Source organism: Salvelinus alpinus, chromosome 1 (assembly GCF_045679555.1).
Source record: "Salvelinus alpinus chromosome 1, SLU_Salpinus.1, whole genome shotgun sequence".
Lineage (NCBI taxonomy): Eukaryota > Metazoa > Chordata > Actinopteri > Salmoniformes > Salmonidae > Salvelinus > Salvelinus alpinus.
Genome location: NC_092086.1, coordinates 92,446,452 through 92,461,684, shown reverse-complemented (window position 1 = coordinate 92,461,684; position 15,233 = coordinate 92,446,452). Strand labels below are relative to the sequence as shown.

The 15,233-nt window shown below is 45.7% G+C and overlaps 1 protein-coding gene across 1 annotated transcript in view; it reads left to right on the top strand.

Moving 5' to 3' along the window:
• LOC139534624 (bromodomain and WD repeat-containing protein 3-like) overlaps positions 1–14,629 on the top strand; it is a 67,644-nt gene extending 53,015 nt beyond the window's left edge. Inside the window, exons 16-40 of the mRNA XM_071333904.1 lie at positions 1,403–1,531; positions 1,636–1,861; positions 1,960–2,106; positions 2,244–2,424; positions 2,591–2,684; positions 2,809–2,973; positions 3,066–3,139; positions 3,253–3,451; positions 3,695–3,811; positions 4,181–4,288; positions 5,990–6,114; positions 6,205–6,287; positions 7,979–8,090; positions 8,285–8,346; positions 8,611–8,766; positions 8,892–9,012; positions 9,197–9,322; positions 9,440–9,512; positions 9,626–9,679; positions 9,825–9,968; positions 10,329–10,481; positions 10,658–10,830; positions 10,966–11,054; positions 11,152–11,289; positions 11,603–14,629. Coding sequence (XP_071190005.1) covers positions 1,403–1,531; positions 1,636–1,861; positions 1,960–2,106; positions 2,244–2,424; positions 2,591–2,684; positions 2,809–2,973; positions 3,066–3,139; positions 3,253–3,451; positions 3,695–3,811; positions 4,181–4,288; positions 5,990–6,114; positions 6,205–6,287; positions 7,979–8,090; positions 8,285–8,346; positions 8,611–8,766; positions 8,892–9,012; positions 9,197–9,322; positions 9,440–9,512; positions 9,626–9,679; positions 9,825–9,968; positions 10,329–10,481; positions 10,658–10,830; positions 10,966–11,054; positions 11,152–11,289; positions 11,603–12,354 — 3,801 coding nt within the window. The 3' untranslated portion in view covers positions 12,355–14,629. The remainder of the gene's footprint in view (positions 1–1,402; positions 1,532–1,635; positions 1,862–1,959; positions 2,107–2,243; positions 2,425–2,590; positions 2,685–2,808; positions 2,974–3,065; positions 3,140–3,252; positions 3,452–3,694; positions 3,812–4,180; positions 4,289–5,989; positions 6,115–6,204; positions 6,288–7,978; positions 8,091–8,284; positions 8,347–8,610; positions 8,767–8,891; positions 9,013–9,196; positions 9,323–9,439; positions 9,513–9,625; positions 9,680–9,824; positions 9,969–10,328; positions 10,482–10,657; positions 10,831–10,965; positions 11,055–11,151; positions 11,290–11,602) is intronic.
• The last annotated feature ends 604 nt before the right edge of the window (positions 14,630–15,233 follow it).

Sequence of the window (15,233 nt, the reverse complement as noted above, 5' to 3'; positions counted from 1 at the left end):
AGAGTATTACTAAACTGAGAGAGTTTTACTAAACTGAGAGAGTATTACTAACCCGAGAGAGTATTACTAAACTGAGAGAATATTACTAAACTGAGAGAATATTACTAAACTGAGAGAGTATTACTAAACTGAGAGAGTGTTACTAGACTGAGAGAGTATTACTAGACTGAGAGAGTATTAATAAACTGAGCGAATATTGCTAAACTGAGAGAATATTACTAAACTGAGAGAGTATTACTAAACTGAGAGAGCTGAAGGAATATTACTAAACTGAGAGAATATTACTAAACTGAGAGAATATTACTAAACTGAGAGAGTATTACTAAACTGAGAGAATATTACTAAACTGAGAGAATATTACTAAACTGAGAGAATATTACTAAACTGAGAGAGTATTACTAAACTGAGAGAGCTGAAGGAATATTACTAAACTGAGAGAATATTACTAAACTGAGAGAATATTACTAAACTGAGCGAATATTGCTAAACTGAGAGAATATTACTAAACTGAGAGAGTGTTACTAGACTGCGAGAGTATTACTAGACTGAGAGAGTATTACTTAACAGAGAATATTACTAAACTGAGAGAGTATTACTAAACTGAGAGAGCTGAAGGAATATTACTAAACTGAGAGAATATTACTAAACTGAGAGAATATTACTAAACTGAGAGAGTATTACTAAACTGAGAGAATATTACTAAACTGAGAGAGTATTACTAAACTGAGAGAATATTACTAAACTGAGAGAGCTGAAGGAATATTACTAAACTGAGAGAATATTACTAAACTGAGAGAGTATTACTAAACTGAGAGACTATTACTAAACTGAGAGATTATTACTAAACTGAGAGAATATTACTAAACTGAGAGAGTATTACTAAACTGAGAGAGTGTTACTAGACTGAGAGATTATTACTCAACTGAGAGAGTATTAATCAACTGAGAGAGTATTACTAAACTGAGAGAGTGTTACTAAACTGAGAGAGTATTACTAAACTGAGAGAGTATTACTAAACTGAGAGAGTATTACTAAACTGAGAGAGTATTACTAAACTGAGAGAGTATTACTAAACTGAGAGAGTATTACTAAACTGAGAGAGTATTACTCAACTGAGAGAGTATTACTAAACTGAGTGAATATTACTAAACTGAGAGAATATTACTAAACTGAGAGAGTATTACTAAACTGAGAGACCTGAGAGAGTATTACTAAACTGAGAGAATATTACTAAACTGAGAGAGTATTACTAAACTGAGAGAGTATTACTAGACTGAGAGAGTATTACTCAACTGAGAGAGTATTACTAAACTGAGAGAGTATTACTACACGGTGACCGTGTTGGTGGCGTACCAGTGTTTTCACCCTGGCTGACATTCACACAAGCCTTCCTCTGTCTCAGATTGAGGGCCAAGGCCACGGTGCAGCGTTTGACTGTAAGTTCTCAGCTGATGGACAGCACTTTGCCTGCACTGACTCCCATGGCCACCTGCTCATCTTTGGCTTCGGCTGCAGCAGACCCTATGAGAAGGTGAGTGTCTGGCCTTTACACATGGCTCATTTGGATATAGATATGTTACTTCCATGTTATCTAGTTGCTTCCAAAGAGAATAACAAATCCCCTATCTCCTCCAGATTCCTGATCAGATGTTCTTCCACACTGACTTCCGGCCCCTGATCCGGGACGCCAACAACTTTGTCCTGGACGAGCAGACCCAGCAGGCGCCCCACCTCATGCCCCCTCCTTTCCTGGTGGACGTGGACGGGAACCCCCACCCCACCCATTACCAGCGCCTAGTACCCGGCAGGGAGAGCTGCAAGGAGGAGCATCTGGTGCCCCAGCTGGGCTACATGGCCAATGGTAAACCTCCTTATCAACACTTTCAACAATGTTTCTTTACCTGGCTCTGGGATCAAAATGTGGGTAACATTGGGAATTGTAACTTCTCTGTTGCTTAGGCGATGGTGAGGTGGTGGAGCAGGTGATTGGCCAGCTAACGGCAGATGAGGGTCAGGGAGAAAGCCCATTGGATGTCCTGATCAGACAGTTGCAAAACCAGCCGGATGAGAGGCGGGACCAAGAGAGAGAGCCTGAAGGAGAGGGGGGTATGTTCCACAGTCTCATATAACCATATTTGCATACTGGAATGACCCTCATACAGTATGTGCATATTGGATTTCAGACGTTGTAGTCTTTAATTAAATATTGATGTATGTGTAACTCTGTTTTTCCGCATTTGAAGCTGGTGAGAGACCAGAGGTAGTGGGATCGCCCCCTAACGTGGGCCTGAGGAGGAGTGGTCAGGTGGAGGGGGTGCGTCAGATGCACCACAACGCCCCTCGCAGTCAGATGGCCACGGAGAGGGACCTGCTGGCCTGGAGCAGGAGGGTTGTGGTCAACGAAGTCCAGCAAGGAGTCCTCCGGTGAGACTGACTGACCAGACAGACAGAGGCTACCTTAGATGGCCTTGAACCTTATGTTCTAACCAGTCCTGCCCATCTTCTTCATTTTGAGCCTTGGACCATTTGTAAGATTGGTGCTGAGGTAGATATCCCCCAGTGGCTGACTAAAGCTGTTTGCGTTGTGTAGGGTGATGGAGGAGACCAGACGGGCCAAAGGTGAGGTGGAGTGTTCCATCTACAACACAGAGAGGAGGAGGAAGCCTGTACCCAGTTCTTCTAAGGTGACTACACTACTGTCCCACAGCTCTCTATTTCTTTCAGGACAAAAGTGTGCCCCTTTGTTGAATTCTACCAATTGCTTTACTTTATTTTCTATCATTCAACAACGACTTCTCCCCCCTGTAGACTGAGCAGCAGGCTCCCTGCAAGCGCTCCCTGCGGCGGACCCAGAGGAAGAAGAAGCAGACCAGACCTCCACCAGCGTACCAGACCCGCTCAGCAGGAGAACGTCGCCGTGTGGACAGGGGGAGGATCTCTGACAGCCAGATGGACTCGGACAGCGATGGAGAGGTGGGGGGGTTGTAGTCTGTTGTTCTTGAAGTAGCAGAGGACTCTGTGTTGTCATGTCAGTGGAGGTCTAATCATGTTTCTGTGTGGAGCAGGCAGAGGAGCAGGCAGAAGCCAGCAACGCTTCCTCTGATGGGGAAACACAGTGGCAGAGTGACAGCAGTTCCAGGTAAATGTCCTGAAAAGTCAGTATACTGCAGGAACATAGGTATCCATTCATTACTCTACCTTATGTCTGTGATTACAAAATACACATTTTGATACCACTTTTCTCCCCCTCAGTGTCTCCTCCAGTGACTACTCTGATTGGACAGCTGATGCGGGGATCAACCTCCAGCCCCCCAAGCGGACCAGCAGAAGGCAGGTCCGACCGCCCGGTGGCTCCAGCAGTTCAGAGGAGGCCGAGGGCCAGGGAGAGGAGGCCGGAAGGAAGCAGGCAGAGGAGAAGAAGAAGAAGAAGCCCAAGCAGACCAAACAGAAGGTGCGCTCACGGAATGTACAGTAGAAACATGGGAATGGCAGGAAATGGGACAGCCAACTTGCTGCTTGGAAATGGCATATTATTATTGATCTTGTCTATGTTCTCAGTTACTGGCTGTACGGAGTGTAGAGCCTTTGACTTTGTTTGACTTTGATGTGCTGAGGTCTCGTGACTGAGGGCAAGTTCCCTTAAGAGTGTGTGTGTGTTATTTCAGAGCGTTTAACCCCCTGTCTCTGTGCTCAGAAACCTAGCTCGTCTCTGTCTCTGGCTGGGTGTGATGCGGAGGAATGGCTGCCCCCCTCCTGGATCATGGAGACCATCCCCCGCCGCTCTCCTTTTGTGCCACAGATGGGTGACGAGGTAAGGAACCCTACTGCCTTACGGGCCTTAGGTTCAACAGAGTACACCAGAAACCCTGGGACTATAAGGTTCTATCAGCAAAAGGATGATTCTGTTATAATTGGCTTGAAAGTTCTAAACGCTCATTGCTTTGAATGCTGTCATAAATGTTTATATTGTGTTCTTTTGAACTTAACAACATGAGTAGGTAGAGAACATTGAACAGAACAAGGCTGTGTCAATAACTTATTTTTGACAAAAATGCTGATAGTCACAAGCTCTCGATTTGAGCTAAATCTGTACCTAATTGAATACGATAGTGCAAGGTTTGCGTCATAGTTAATAGACACGTGGCCTGTGTGATGACCCTCTCCACCTGTTCCTCTTCAGCTGATGTACTTCAGGCAGGGCCACCAGGCCTACGTCAGGGCAGTGCATAGGGCCAAGGCCTACAGTATCAATCCTCAGAAACAGCCCTGGAACAAGCTCAACCTCAGGGTAAGACTAACTCTCAACACTTACTCACACTGCTTCCTTTATGTCTACCACATACAGTTGAAGTCGGAAGTTTACATACACTTAGGTTGGAGTCATTAAAACTTGTTTTTCAACCACTCCACAAATTTCTTGTTAACAAACTATAGTTTTGGCAAGTCGGTTAGGACATCTACTTTGTGCATGACACAGACAGATTATTTCACTTATAATTCACTGCATCACAATTCCAGTGGGTCAGACGTTTACATACACTAAGTTGACTGTGCCTTTAAACAGCTTGGAAAATTCCAGAAAATGAAAAGATGTCATGGCTTTAGAAGCTTCTGAAAGGCTAATTGACATAGAGCCAATTGGAGGTATACCTGTGAATGTATTTGAAGCCCTACCATCAAACTCAGTGGGAAAATGTGGAAATCAAAACAAATCAGCCAAGACCTCAAAGTCTGGTTCATCCTTGGGAGCAATTTCCAAATGCCTGAAGGTACCGCGTTCATCTGTGCAAACAATAGTACGCAAGTATAAACACCATGGGACCACGCAGCCGTCATACCGCTCAGGAAGGAGACGCTTTCTGTCTCCTAGAAATGAACGTACTTTGGTGCGAAAAGTGCAAATCAATCCCAGAACAACAGCAAAGGACCTTGTGAAGATGCTGGAGGAAACGGGTACAAAAGTATCTATATCCACAGTAAAACCTATAATGACATAACCTGAAAGTCCGCTCAGCAAGGAAGAAGCCACTGCTCCGAAACTGCCATAAAAAGCCAGACTACGGCTTGCAACTGCACATGGGGACAAAGATCGTACTTTTGGAGAAATGTCCTCTGGTCTGATGAAACAAAAATACAACTGTTTGGTCATAATAACTGTTTGGTCATGTTATGTTTGGAGGAAAAAGGGGGAGGCTTGCAAGCTGAAGAACACCATCCCAAACGTGAAGCATGGGGGTGGCAGCATCATGTTGTGGGGGTGCTTTGCTGCAGGAGGGACTGGTGCACTTCACAAAATAGATGGCATCATGAGGCTGGAAAATTATGTGGAACATCTCAAGACATCAGTCAGAAGTTAATGCTTGGTGGCAAATGGGTCTTCCAAATGGACAATGACCCCAAGCATACTTCCAAAGTTGTGGCAAAATGGCTTAAGGACAACAAAGTCAAGGTATTGGAGTGGCCATCACAAAGCCCTGACCTCAATCCCATAAAATATTCGTGGGCAGAACTGAAAAAGCGTGTGCGAGTAAGGAGGCCTACAAACCTGACTCAGTTACACCAGCTCTGTCAGGAGGAATGGGCCAAAATTCACCCAACTTATTGTGGGAAACTTGTGGAAGGCTACCCAAAACGTTTGACCCAAGTTAAACAATGTAAAGGCAATGCTACCAAATACTAATTGAATGTATGTAAACTTCTGACCCACTGGGAATGTGATGAAAGAAATAAAATCTGAAATAAATCATTCTCTCTACTATTATTCTGACATTTCACATTCTTAAAATGAAGTGGTGATCCTAACTGACTTAAGACATGGAATTTTTACTAGGATTAAATGTCAGGAATTGTGAACAACGGAGTTTAAATGTATTTGGCTAAGGTCCATGTGAAAGTCCGACTTCAACTGTATGTTATTTTATGTATTTCATATCCTTTGTGAGGCCTCTTTCTTATTTCAATATATTTTGTTTGTTTTCTCGTCATTCAGGACCAGGAGTCTGTGAAGGTGGTTGGCATTAAGTATGAGGTGGGCCCTCCTACCCTCTGTTGCCTAAAACTTGCCTTCCTGCACCCCATCTCAGGCAAAATGACCAATGAGTCATTCTCCTTAAAGTGAGTCATCCATCTATCTTATTCTCTTTTGTTAAAAAGAATATGGTAATAACCAGCAATAAATTGCAATGAATGTCCTTGTTCTCTCAGGTACCATGACATGCCGGATGTCATTGATTTCCTGGTGCTCCAGCAGTTCTATGACGAAGCTAAAGAGCACAACTGGCAGACTGGTTAGTGTTGCTTCACTTTTTTTTTTCTTTTTTCTTTTCTTTTATTTCACCTTTATTTAACCAGGTAGGCTAGTTGAGAACAAGTTCTTATTTGCAACTGCGACCTGGCCAAGATAAAGCATAGCAGTGTGAACAGACAACACAGAGTTACACATGGAGTAAACAATAAACAAGTCAATAACATGGTAGAAAAAAAGAGAATCTATATACAATGTGTGCAAAAGGCATGAGGTAGGCAATAAATCGAATAATTACAATTTAGCAGATTAACACTGGAGTGATAAATCATCAGATGATCATGTGCAAGAAGAGATACTGGTGTGCAAAAGAGCAGAAAAGTAAATAAATAAAAGCAGTATGGGGGGTGAGGTAGGTAAATTGGGTGGGTAGTTTACAGATGGACTATGTACAGCTGCAGCGATCGGTTAGCTGCTCGGATAGCAGATTTTTAAAGTTGTTGAGGGAGATAAAAGTCTCCAACTTCAGAGATTTTTGCAATTCGTTCCAGTCACAGGCAGCAGAGAACTGGAAGGAAAGGCGTCCAAATGAGGTTTTGGCTTTAGGGATGATCAGTGAGATACACCTGCTGGAGCGCGTGCTGCGGGTGGGTGTAGCCATCGTGACCAGTGAACTGAGATAAGGCGGCACTTTACCTAGCATAGCCTTGTAGATGACCTGGAGCCAGTGGGTCTGACGACGAACATGTAGCGAGGGCCAGCCGACTAGGGCATACAGGTCGCAGTGGTGGGTCGTATAAGGTGCTTTAGTAACAAAACGAATGGCACTGTGATAAACTGCATCCAGTTTGCTGAGTAGAGTATTGGAAGCTATTTTGTAGATGACATCGCCGAAGTCGAGGATCGGTAGGATAGTCAGTTTTACTAGGGTAAGTTTGGCGGCGTGAGTGAAGGAGGCTTTGTTGCGGAATAGAAAGCCGATTCTTGATTTGATTTTGGATTGGAGATGTTTGATATGAGTCTGGAAGGAGAGTTTGCAGTCTAGCCAGACACCTAGGTACTTATAGATGTCCACATATTCTAGGTCGGAACCGTCCAGGGTGGTGATGCTAGTCGGGCGTGCGGGTGCAGGCAGCGAACGGTTGAAAAGCATGCATTTGGTTTTACTAGCGTTTAAGAGCAGTTGGAGGCCACGGAAGGAGTGTTGTATGGCATTGAAGCTCGTTTGGAGGTTTAACAGGCTTATGTACATGGTGGTTAGAGGCTAGCAGAGGATCAGTCCAGCTCCCTCGCTTACATGTTCCTCCTCTCTACTTTGTGCCATATAAGCAGTGTGGTGCGCTCTCCCACATACGTTTGTGTTCTGTGGGATGTACCTTTATACCAACCAATATTAGCGACAATTACAATTGGTTTGAGGGATGACTACAGTGTGAGTGTGGAGAGGTCAGTGCTGACCTGTAGAAGCGGTTCTCCAGCCGTCTGCGGATGGTGCTGAGGTCAGTGGGGTAGGCCACCACAGTGCAGTAGAGGGGGTAGTCAACGAGCTGCTTACACTGGGTAGGTCACTGCTACCACACACCACACAATACCACACACCCATCTCAGGTCATCTACTGGAATAATGCAGTTTGTTATAGTTCATACTCCCATACATCTGTGCTCTGTACGTGTGATGATTCACGGACCAACTGTTGTCATGTACTGAAACAAGCAATGTTTTATCCCGGCTAGGTGTGCGCTTCCGGAGCATCATCGATGACGCCTGGTGGTTTGGCTCGGTGGAGGACCAACAGCCACTCCAGCCAGAGTACCCAGACAGCCTGTTCCAGTGCTACGCTGTCAAGTGAGTCAATGTGTACCCCGCACTGAACAGGTTTGATTAACACGTCTGACACTGTAGATTTAAGCTTACAGTCTGGAGTGGTACATCCCAGTGTGACCCTCAAAAGTTCATACTGTAGCTTACACTCAATAGGAATGCATAACATATAAATGTCTTATGATACTGAATGCTGAGGTGTGGTTTCTCTTGACTAGGTGGGATAATAGCGAGAGGGAGAAGATGAGCCCTTGGGACATGGAGCCCATTTCTGATGAAGGTTAGTATCACTGCTTCTATCAGTGGCTCCTCACCCATCTCAGGTCATCTACTGGAATAATGCAGTTTGTTTTCAGTCAGTTTACACATTCAAGTGTCTTCCTCGCTAGATCATTCAACATAACACATGCAGTCTCTATCTAGATCAGGTTATTGATAGTGAGACTGAGCTGCCAGCCAATGAGCTGATGTTGTCTCTGACTGGTGTGTTTTAACCAATGAGCTGATGTTGTCTCTGACTGGTGTGCTGTGTTCCCTCCCCCAGCGGAGTTGCCAGAAGAGGTTGGTGACGGGGTGGTGGTGACAGAGGAGGAGGTGAAGGCTCGCCTCTACAGCCCCCAGGAGGGGGAGTGGGGGGCTCACTCACAGGACGAGGACTGCCAGAGGGTCATCTTTGGCATCAACGAGCTGCTTACACTGGGTAGGTCACTGCTACCACACAGGAACAGTTTTCATGCTAGGAATTCTGCGTTAAATAGATTGTAACTGGAAGTGAACTTGCATATGGATTGGTATTGCCTGATGGGCTGTGTATTTTGTATGTAGACCTGGCCAAGGCGTTTGCGTCACCTGTGGACCTGCGGGACTACCCCCTCTACTGCACTGTGGTGGCCTACCCCACTGACCTCAGCACCATCCGCAGACGGCTGGAGAACCGCTTCTACAGGTCAGCACTGACCTCTCCACACTCACACTGTAGTCATCCCTCAAACCAATTGTAATTGTCCCTAATATTCCATTCATCCTTGCTGCCCCGTTGTACCTCTGTGTTGGGACTTTGGTATGTGCCAGTTTGGGGAGATCAGTGACTCTCACTCAGCTTATCCCCCCCTGGTGTTCCTCTCTCCTAGGAGGATCTCGGCTCTGATGTGGGAAGTGCGCTACATCGAGCACAACGCCCGCACTTTCAACGAGCCCCAGAGCCCCATCGTGGCAGCAGCCAAGGTGGTGACTGACGTGCTCCTCCGCTACATCGGGTAGGGCACCCCTGACATCATACTAAAATGAAGCGTGTAGATTTCCCCAATGTGAAATCTACTTAAAGAACTTGGTGTTGACTGAAAATATGACAAGTTGTTGTGTGGTTTTGTCAGGGACCAGAGCTGCACAGACATCTTAGATCTGTGCCACAAGGTGAAGACGGAGCTGAGCAGTGGAGAGGATGAGGTGAGACATGGAGAAATACATGTACACCCCAAAGGAGTTCATAGTGATATTTAAATGGTATTGGTGGTCTATTAAACTGTACTAAGAGTACTTGTCTCTGTGTTGGTGTGCAGACTGCTGAGGTGGACGTGGACTCTGACACTCCAGGGACATCCACAGGACAACAGGTAAGGGAGGGTTTAATCTCAAACATGGAATATGCATTGTTTTTGCAATGACTGTGATTCCTCTTCCCCGTTGTCTTTCTGCCTCCTGTTTTTATTTAATTTTTTTTTCACCTAACTGGAAACCTTCCCTCTCTCCCACTTTCAGCGGGCCAATCCCAGTCCTAAAAAGCGTGGGGTTGTGTTAGATGTGCGTGCGTGGCGGGGCCAATGTCGGGAGCTGCTGCGGCGTATGATGGACGGCCCTGACTCTGAGCCCTTCAGACAGCCTGTGGACCTCTTCACCTACCCAGTAAGGCTTGTTATTATAGTCACTGCCACTCCCACAGAGAGATGATAACATCCCCTTACAGGATAAGTGCCTTAGGATCAGAGTGCTTTACAATCTGGCTCATTTAGTCCCGTAACAAGATAAAACCTGCTCCTGGACTAAAAAGCAATGGCGATTCTTCTTTGAAAAAACGTTTTATTTTAGGATTAGGTTTAATCTGTTTCTGGGAAACCAGCCCACTGTGTCATTTCAATCAGAGAAGCTGATAGTCTTATTAGTCTGACTGTAGTGGTTCAGAAGTATTACAAACTATCTGTCCTCAATTCTCCGTTATATGGTTTCAGACGTCCTAAAAACGACTCTCTCTCCCTCCTCTCCCAGGACTATCGAGACATCATAGACACTCCCATGGACCTGGGGACTGTTACAGAGGCGCTGGTCGTCGGAAACTACGAGAACCCCATGGAGTTTGCCAAAGATGTCCGTCTCATTTTCAGCAACTCCAAAGCATATACACCTAACAAGAAGTCACAGGTTAGTCTACTCATTCTGACAATTTTTTGGGTTGCACCTCGACTCACGTTGGTTGAGCTCTCTCCACTTCTTTCCAATATTCAAGGGTGGGGGGGGTTGCAGTGGGTCTTATAACCCCTGACCCTTATGTGTTCTGTGAGAGAATGGGGTTTTGATTTTCATTGTTTCATCTTCAGATCTACACCATGACCCTGAGCCTATCAGCCTTCTTTGAAAGACAAATCATCTCCATCATCTCCGACTACAAGTCTGCAGTCCAGAACCAGCGGAGGAGGAGTCGCCAGAGTGTCAGCTACAGGAAGAGGCTGAACAGTGGAGGCAGCTCCCCTCCCACCAGCCGACCCTCCAGGTACTGGCCTGGCTGGAACGACTCTCTACAACTTTAACCCTTACCACTGTAATAAACCCACCTGTTATGTACCACTCCTTGTAGGATCTATTTAGATTCCACCTCAAACACTCTGTCTTGGTGTCTTATCTCTAGTCCTAAAGGGAAGCACAAGTCGGGGAAGAAGGCAACACCCAAAAAATCCCAGCCCTCATCTAAGAGCCAGTCTCGCAGGCCATCTCAGGGTAAGTCTTGTCGTGTATGTTTGTGTCTGTGGCGGTATGTGTGAAATGCTTGAGGCGATGGGAGGTTGGGTGGTAACGTGAGGTGCTGCTCTTGCAGCGTCGGAGTCGAGCAGTGTGGTGGTGGATGAGGACAGCCAGCCCTCGTCCTCCTCCAGCTCCGGGACAGGCAGCCACGTTGGGGGCCCAGGGGCTGACCGTGTCACTCGCAGTCGGACCACACCCATCAAGAACTCTGGTATTACTACACAGAGTAACCAACACCAAAAGGCAGTTGATAAATAGTCCTTCATAGAGGTGTTTTACCAAGTTATCAAGACAAATGTCTTCAGTTAGTTTCCCAACTACTTGAATGTTTGAAGTCAGCCTGGTTAAATCGAAGCAGTTAATGGTATCATTGCTATGTTTTTCAATGCTGCCAAAATCACACAATCAGAAAGGGTTATCATGTAAGCCTACTTGGTAGCTGTTGCTGGAGGCTAGTGTTGTCAGTGTAGTCAGTGTTGCTGTGATATGTTTAACAGGGAGACCATGTATGTTTGTCTCTCCAGAGCGTAACAGACCTCTCACCAATGGTGCCAGACAGAGCCACCGGCGAAGAGTGCTGCAGGAGGGGGAGGAGTCTGGAGGATCCAATAGCTCCTCCTCTTCATCATCGTCTTCCTCATCATTGTCCTCCTCCTCATCAGACAGTGATTCAGACAGTGAGTCGGAGGTTGGGAAGTTCGTGGAGGGAGGAGATCACGACTACAGCAAAGCTCCCCGCTTAAAGACCCGCCACAAAGCCAAGGGCAAGATGGCCGTTTCTGGGAAGAGGAGGCGGAAAGAAGAACAGGAGGCGGAGGAGGCTCCAGAGAGAGCCAAGAGAGCACGAGTCCAGGCAGAAGTTGAGGAGGAGGAAGATGAAGAAGATGACGACGAACAAGCTGAAGACAATGAGGAGGAGGAGGAGGAAGAAGAAGAGGAGGAGGAGCCACAGCCGCAACTGCAGAGAGAGGAGGAGGATGACGAGGAGGAGCCTGAGGAGGAAGAGGAGCCTGAGGAAAAGGAGGAATCGGAGGAGGACGACTCTGAGCAGGGTGAGGGTGGGACGGAGGGCGGTCAGAAAAGCAGTAGCCGCAGTAAGTCTGGTCAGGTGAACACCCGGAACCAGGGCCGCAGGACAGTGTTGTACAACGACGAGTCAGATGAAGAGTCGGGGACCACAGAGGACCCCCTCAACCTAGGCATGTCCCGCTCAGGACGGGTACGCCGCATGACCGAAAAGGCCCGTGTCAGCCACCTCATGGGCTGGAACCACTGACACACACAGCCCCCTCAAACCTCCTCAAACTGGGTTTTCTAACCCCAACCAACCATCTACCTTACCCACCAGGCGTGATACTGAGACTGGACTCTGTTCAATTGACTAAATTAATACTTCAGGGATTTCTTTTTTTAATGATTTTTGCATAATTTTGCTTTGTGTAGGAGACTGTTTACGACACTACTGGCAGTGGTGCTCCTGATAATCTTGCCAAGGAACCTCCCTCCCTGGTCTTCAGGGTTACTCATCAACATGGACCTGGTCAAACTCGCTTCCACCTAATTTACTGCTCTCCTGGGCCTTAAAGACTCCTTACTCCTCTTCTATCAACTCCTCATCTGCTTTTCCTCCGCCATCTTTCTACTTGCCCTTACATTCTCCCTTCTTCCTGGTCATACTACTACAAAGTTTCAGACATGCCAAAAAACGGTGCTCATGTTATATCTCAAGGAGACTGTACGGTCTGTTTTTCTTTACCATCTGGGTGACAGAAAGTGATGCTCCCTCTACTCTCTCTGTTTGTGTCCTGTCTGAACAGTACATCTCTCCCTAAATGACCCTCTTCCACATGACCCCCTCTGTGTTGGGTTGTCTGATTTGATGCTAACCCTGTCACTTCTTCATCCTCCCAAATCCTTACCCTTCTCATTGAGAGGTCAACTCTGGTGTGCTCATTCACTGCATAAATGTCCCCTTTCAGGTGTCCAGGCTAGGTCATATAGGCAAAGTGATTCTGTGGGTTTTAGTTCAAGACTATCTTTGCGTAGGAACTGATTGATTCTAATTAGTTGAGGTGGTGACTTCCTACATCATTAATTATGTCTCGTTATAAAATGCTACATGCCTACAGTAGACTGTTCCGCCATTGAATCGGAGACAGATGTAGCTCCTTAGGTAACTCCTGGGCCACTGAATGTTTTTAATGCTATATTCCCCCTAGTCCCTATCAGTTCTGTAGAATTTGTATATTTGCACATACAATAGTTTTATAGAGGCTTGGCCATGTCCTCATCCTGTGGCATGTGGTTGTTAGGGTTGATTGATGTCTAGTGTGCTAGTGACGTGAAAGAGTGTGGGTAATTGGAAAGGAGAAATGCAAAGCTGTTGTATAAGGATTGGAACCATTGTTCTATTTCTGTTGGTCGGAACATACTTTTATGGATCAAATGCACACATTAGTTTATAACTTCCAGGGCACTGTCCTTCAAACCAGTCATTGGTTCAAACACCAATGTGAATCATGGTACTTTTTGGGAGATGTTCGCCCATAACCACCACTCACTTCCACCTCGTGCTTTCCTAAATGTGGCATTTTCTACTACAGAAATTTGTATTTTTTCCACTGTATTATACACTTTGCAATTCTTTCTTAGCTAATACTAATGATGGTGAAATATTTGCATATTTATCTATTGTCTGGCAGCTGAATTTGAGAAGGCTTTTGTTGGGCTGAGCATCCATTGCCCTCTGATTTCCTCTTAATTTGACAACCAGAAAAGCTACAAAGAGCGAAGGACTTTTTTTTCATGTAGTTTTAAAGAACAAAGGACTTTATTTGTGTGTACAAATCACAGATACATTTTGCCAGTAATATTCACACCTTTGTGTACAAATACATCTGATTTAGTTGTTGTGAGCATTACTGATCAGACGGTTGTGTTTGCTGGCTCGAAGGTCGGAGCGACGGGTCTGCCTAAGGAACAGACCGCATGGCTATAGACAGGCAGGTTCTCTTCTCCTTTCCTTTCACTTCCTAACATAAGGTGTGTGTGTGTGTGTGTGTGTGTCATACAGTAACAGTTCCATGACTTCACCCAATGCTCCTAGGATCCACCCAGCTCCTCTACCCCATGATTCCCCTACTACACTCTGGTTTAGTGGCTCTGAACTCTCCCTTATGTGTCATGTGGTGGTCCATGCTACTGCTAGTCATGTTGCCGCACTAGAGAAGGAGATGGGACTCTGGGAAGTCAATTCATTAAGCAAGGTTTTGGTTAGTCAATCGCCAGCCAGCAGTAACTCTAATGTCTGCAAACTCTTTGTGGGTGTAGAGTTTGAAAAGACCTCAATTGTGCCAATAGATAGGCCTAAATACCTACTCAATATTTTGGGAATGTGCTCTCTTCATATAATAGATGGTAACTGGACTGGCCTCCTAGTCGTTTCTGAGTTCAATGATGACATTCTAGGTGTAATAAGTGTTTTTTTTTCCCCTACACAATGTTTTTGATTTGTTTTCTAAAAAATAAAGGAGCAACAGATTTTCTCCAAATTTGGCACCCCTGGTATTTCGGTTTAATTCAGTCACATTCTATAAACACAAACATGTTATACTATGATTTACATGTTCTGTCACTTCTCATGGAAAGACCGAACTGAATTCTAATTTCCTCTAGCTAAGTGTTCCAGCCATTTTCTCCTGTACCTCCATATTTGTTTTCCTAAACCCCTTGCTGTCAACGTGCTATCATTTGAGTCATCACGACATGGTTTGCACATCCTGCCAGTCAACACACTTGGTACAAACTGAGCTGCCACTCTTCCTCAGGCACTGTAAATTTGACTTTTGCCACTTGTCTAGCTGTTTCAAACCTATCCCTGGCTTGGTGAGTCATCTCTGGCTGCCCCTTCAAAGAGCCATGATGAGTCATAAAGATGCACCATATCTCTGCAGTGATGTCAATCCTACCTGTCCCTGACCACAACCACTTTCCCCTGAGTGGCCTGCTCTACCTTGGAGAAGTAGTAGCAGTCTAGGCATTGGATAGGGTATGGAATCTAGGAGGAGAGTGGGAAAATGTGGTGGTATGGTTGGTTTGTTTGCAGCCAGTTAGCCTTGTGATAGAGGTGACTCAGCTAGCGGTGCTTTGGACAAC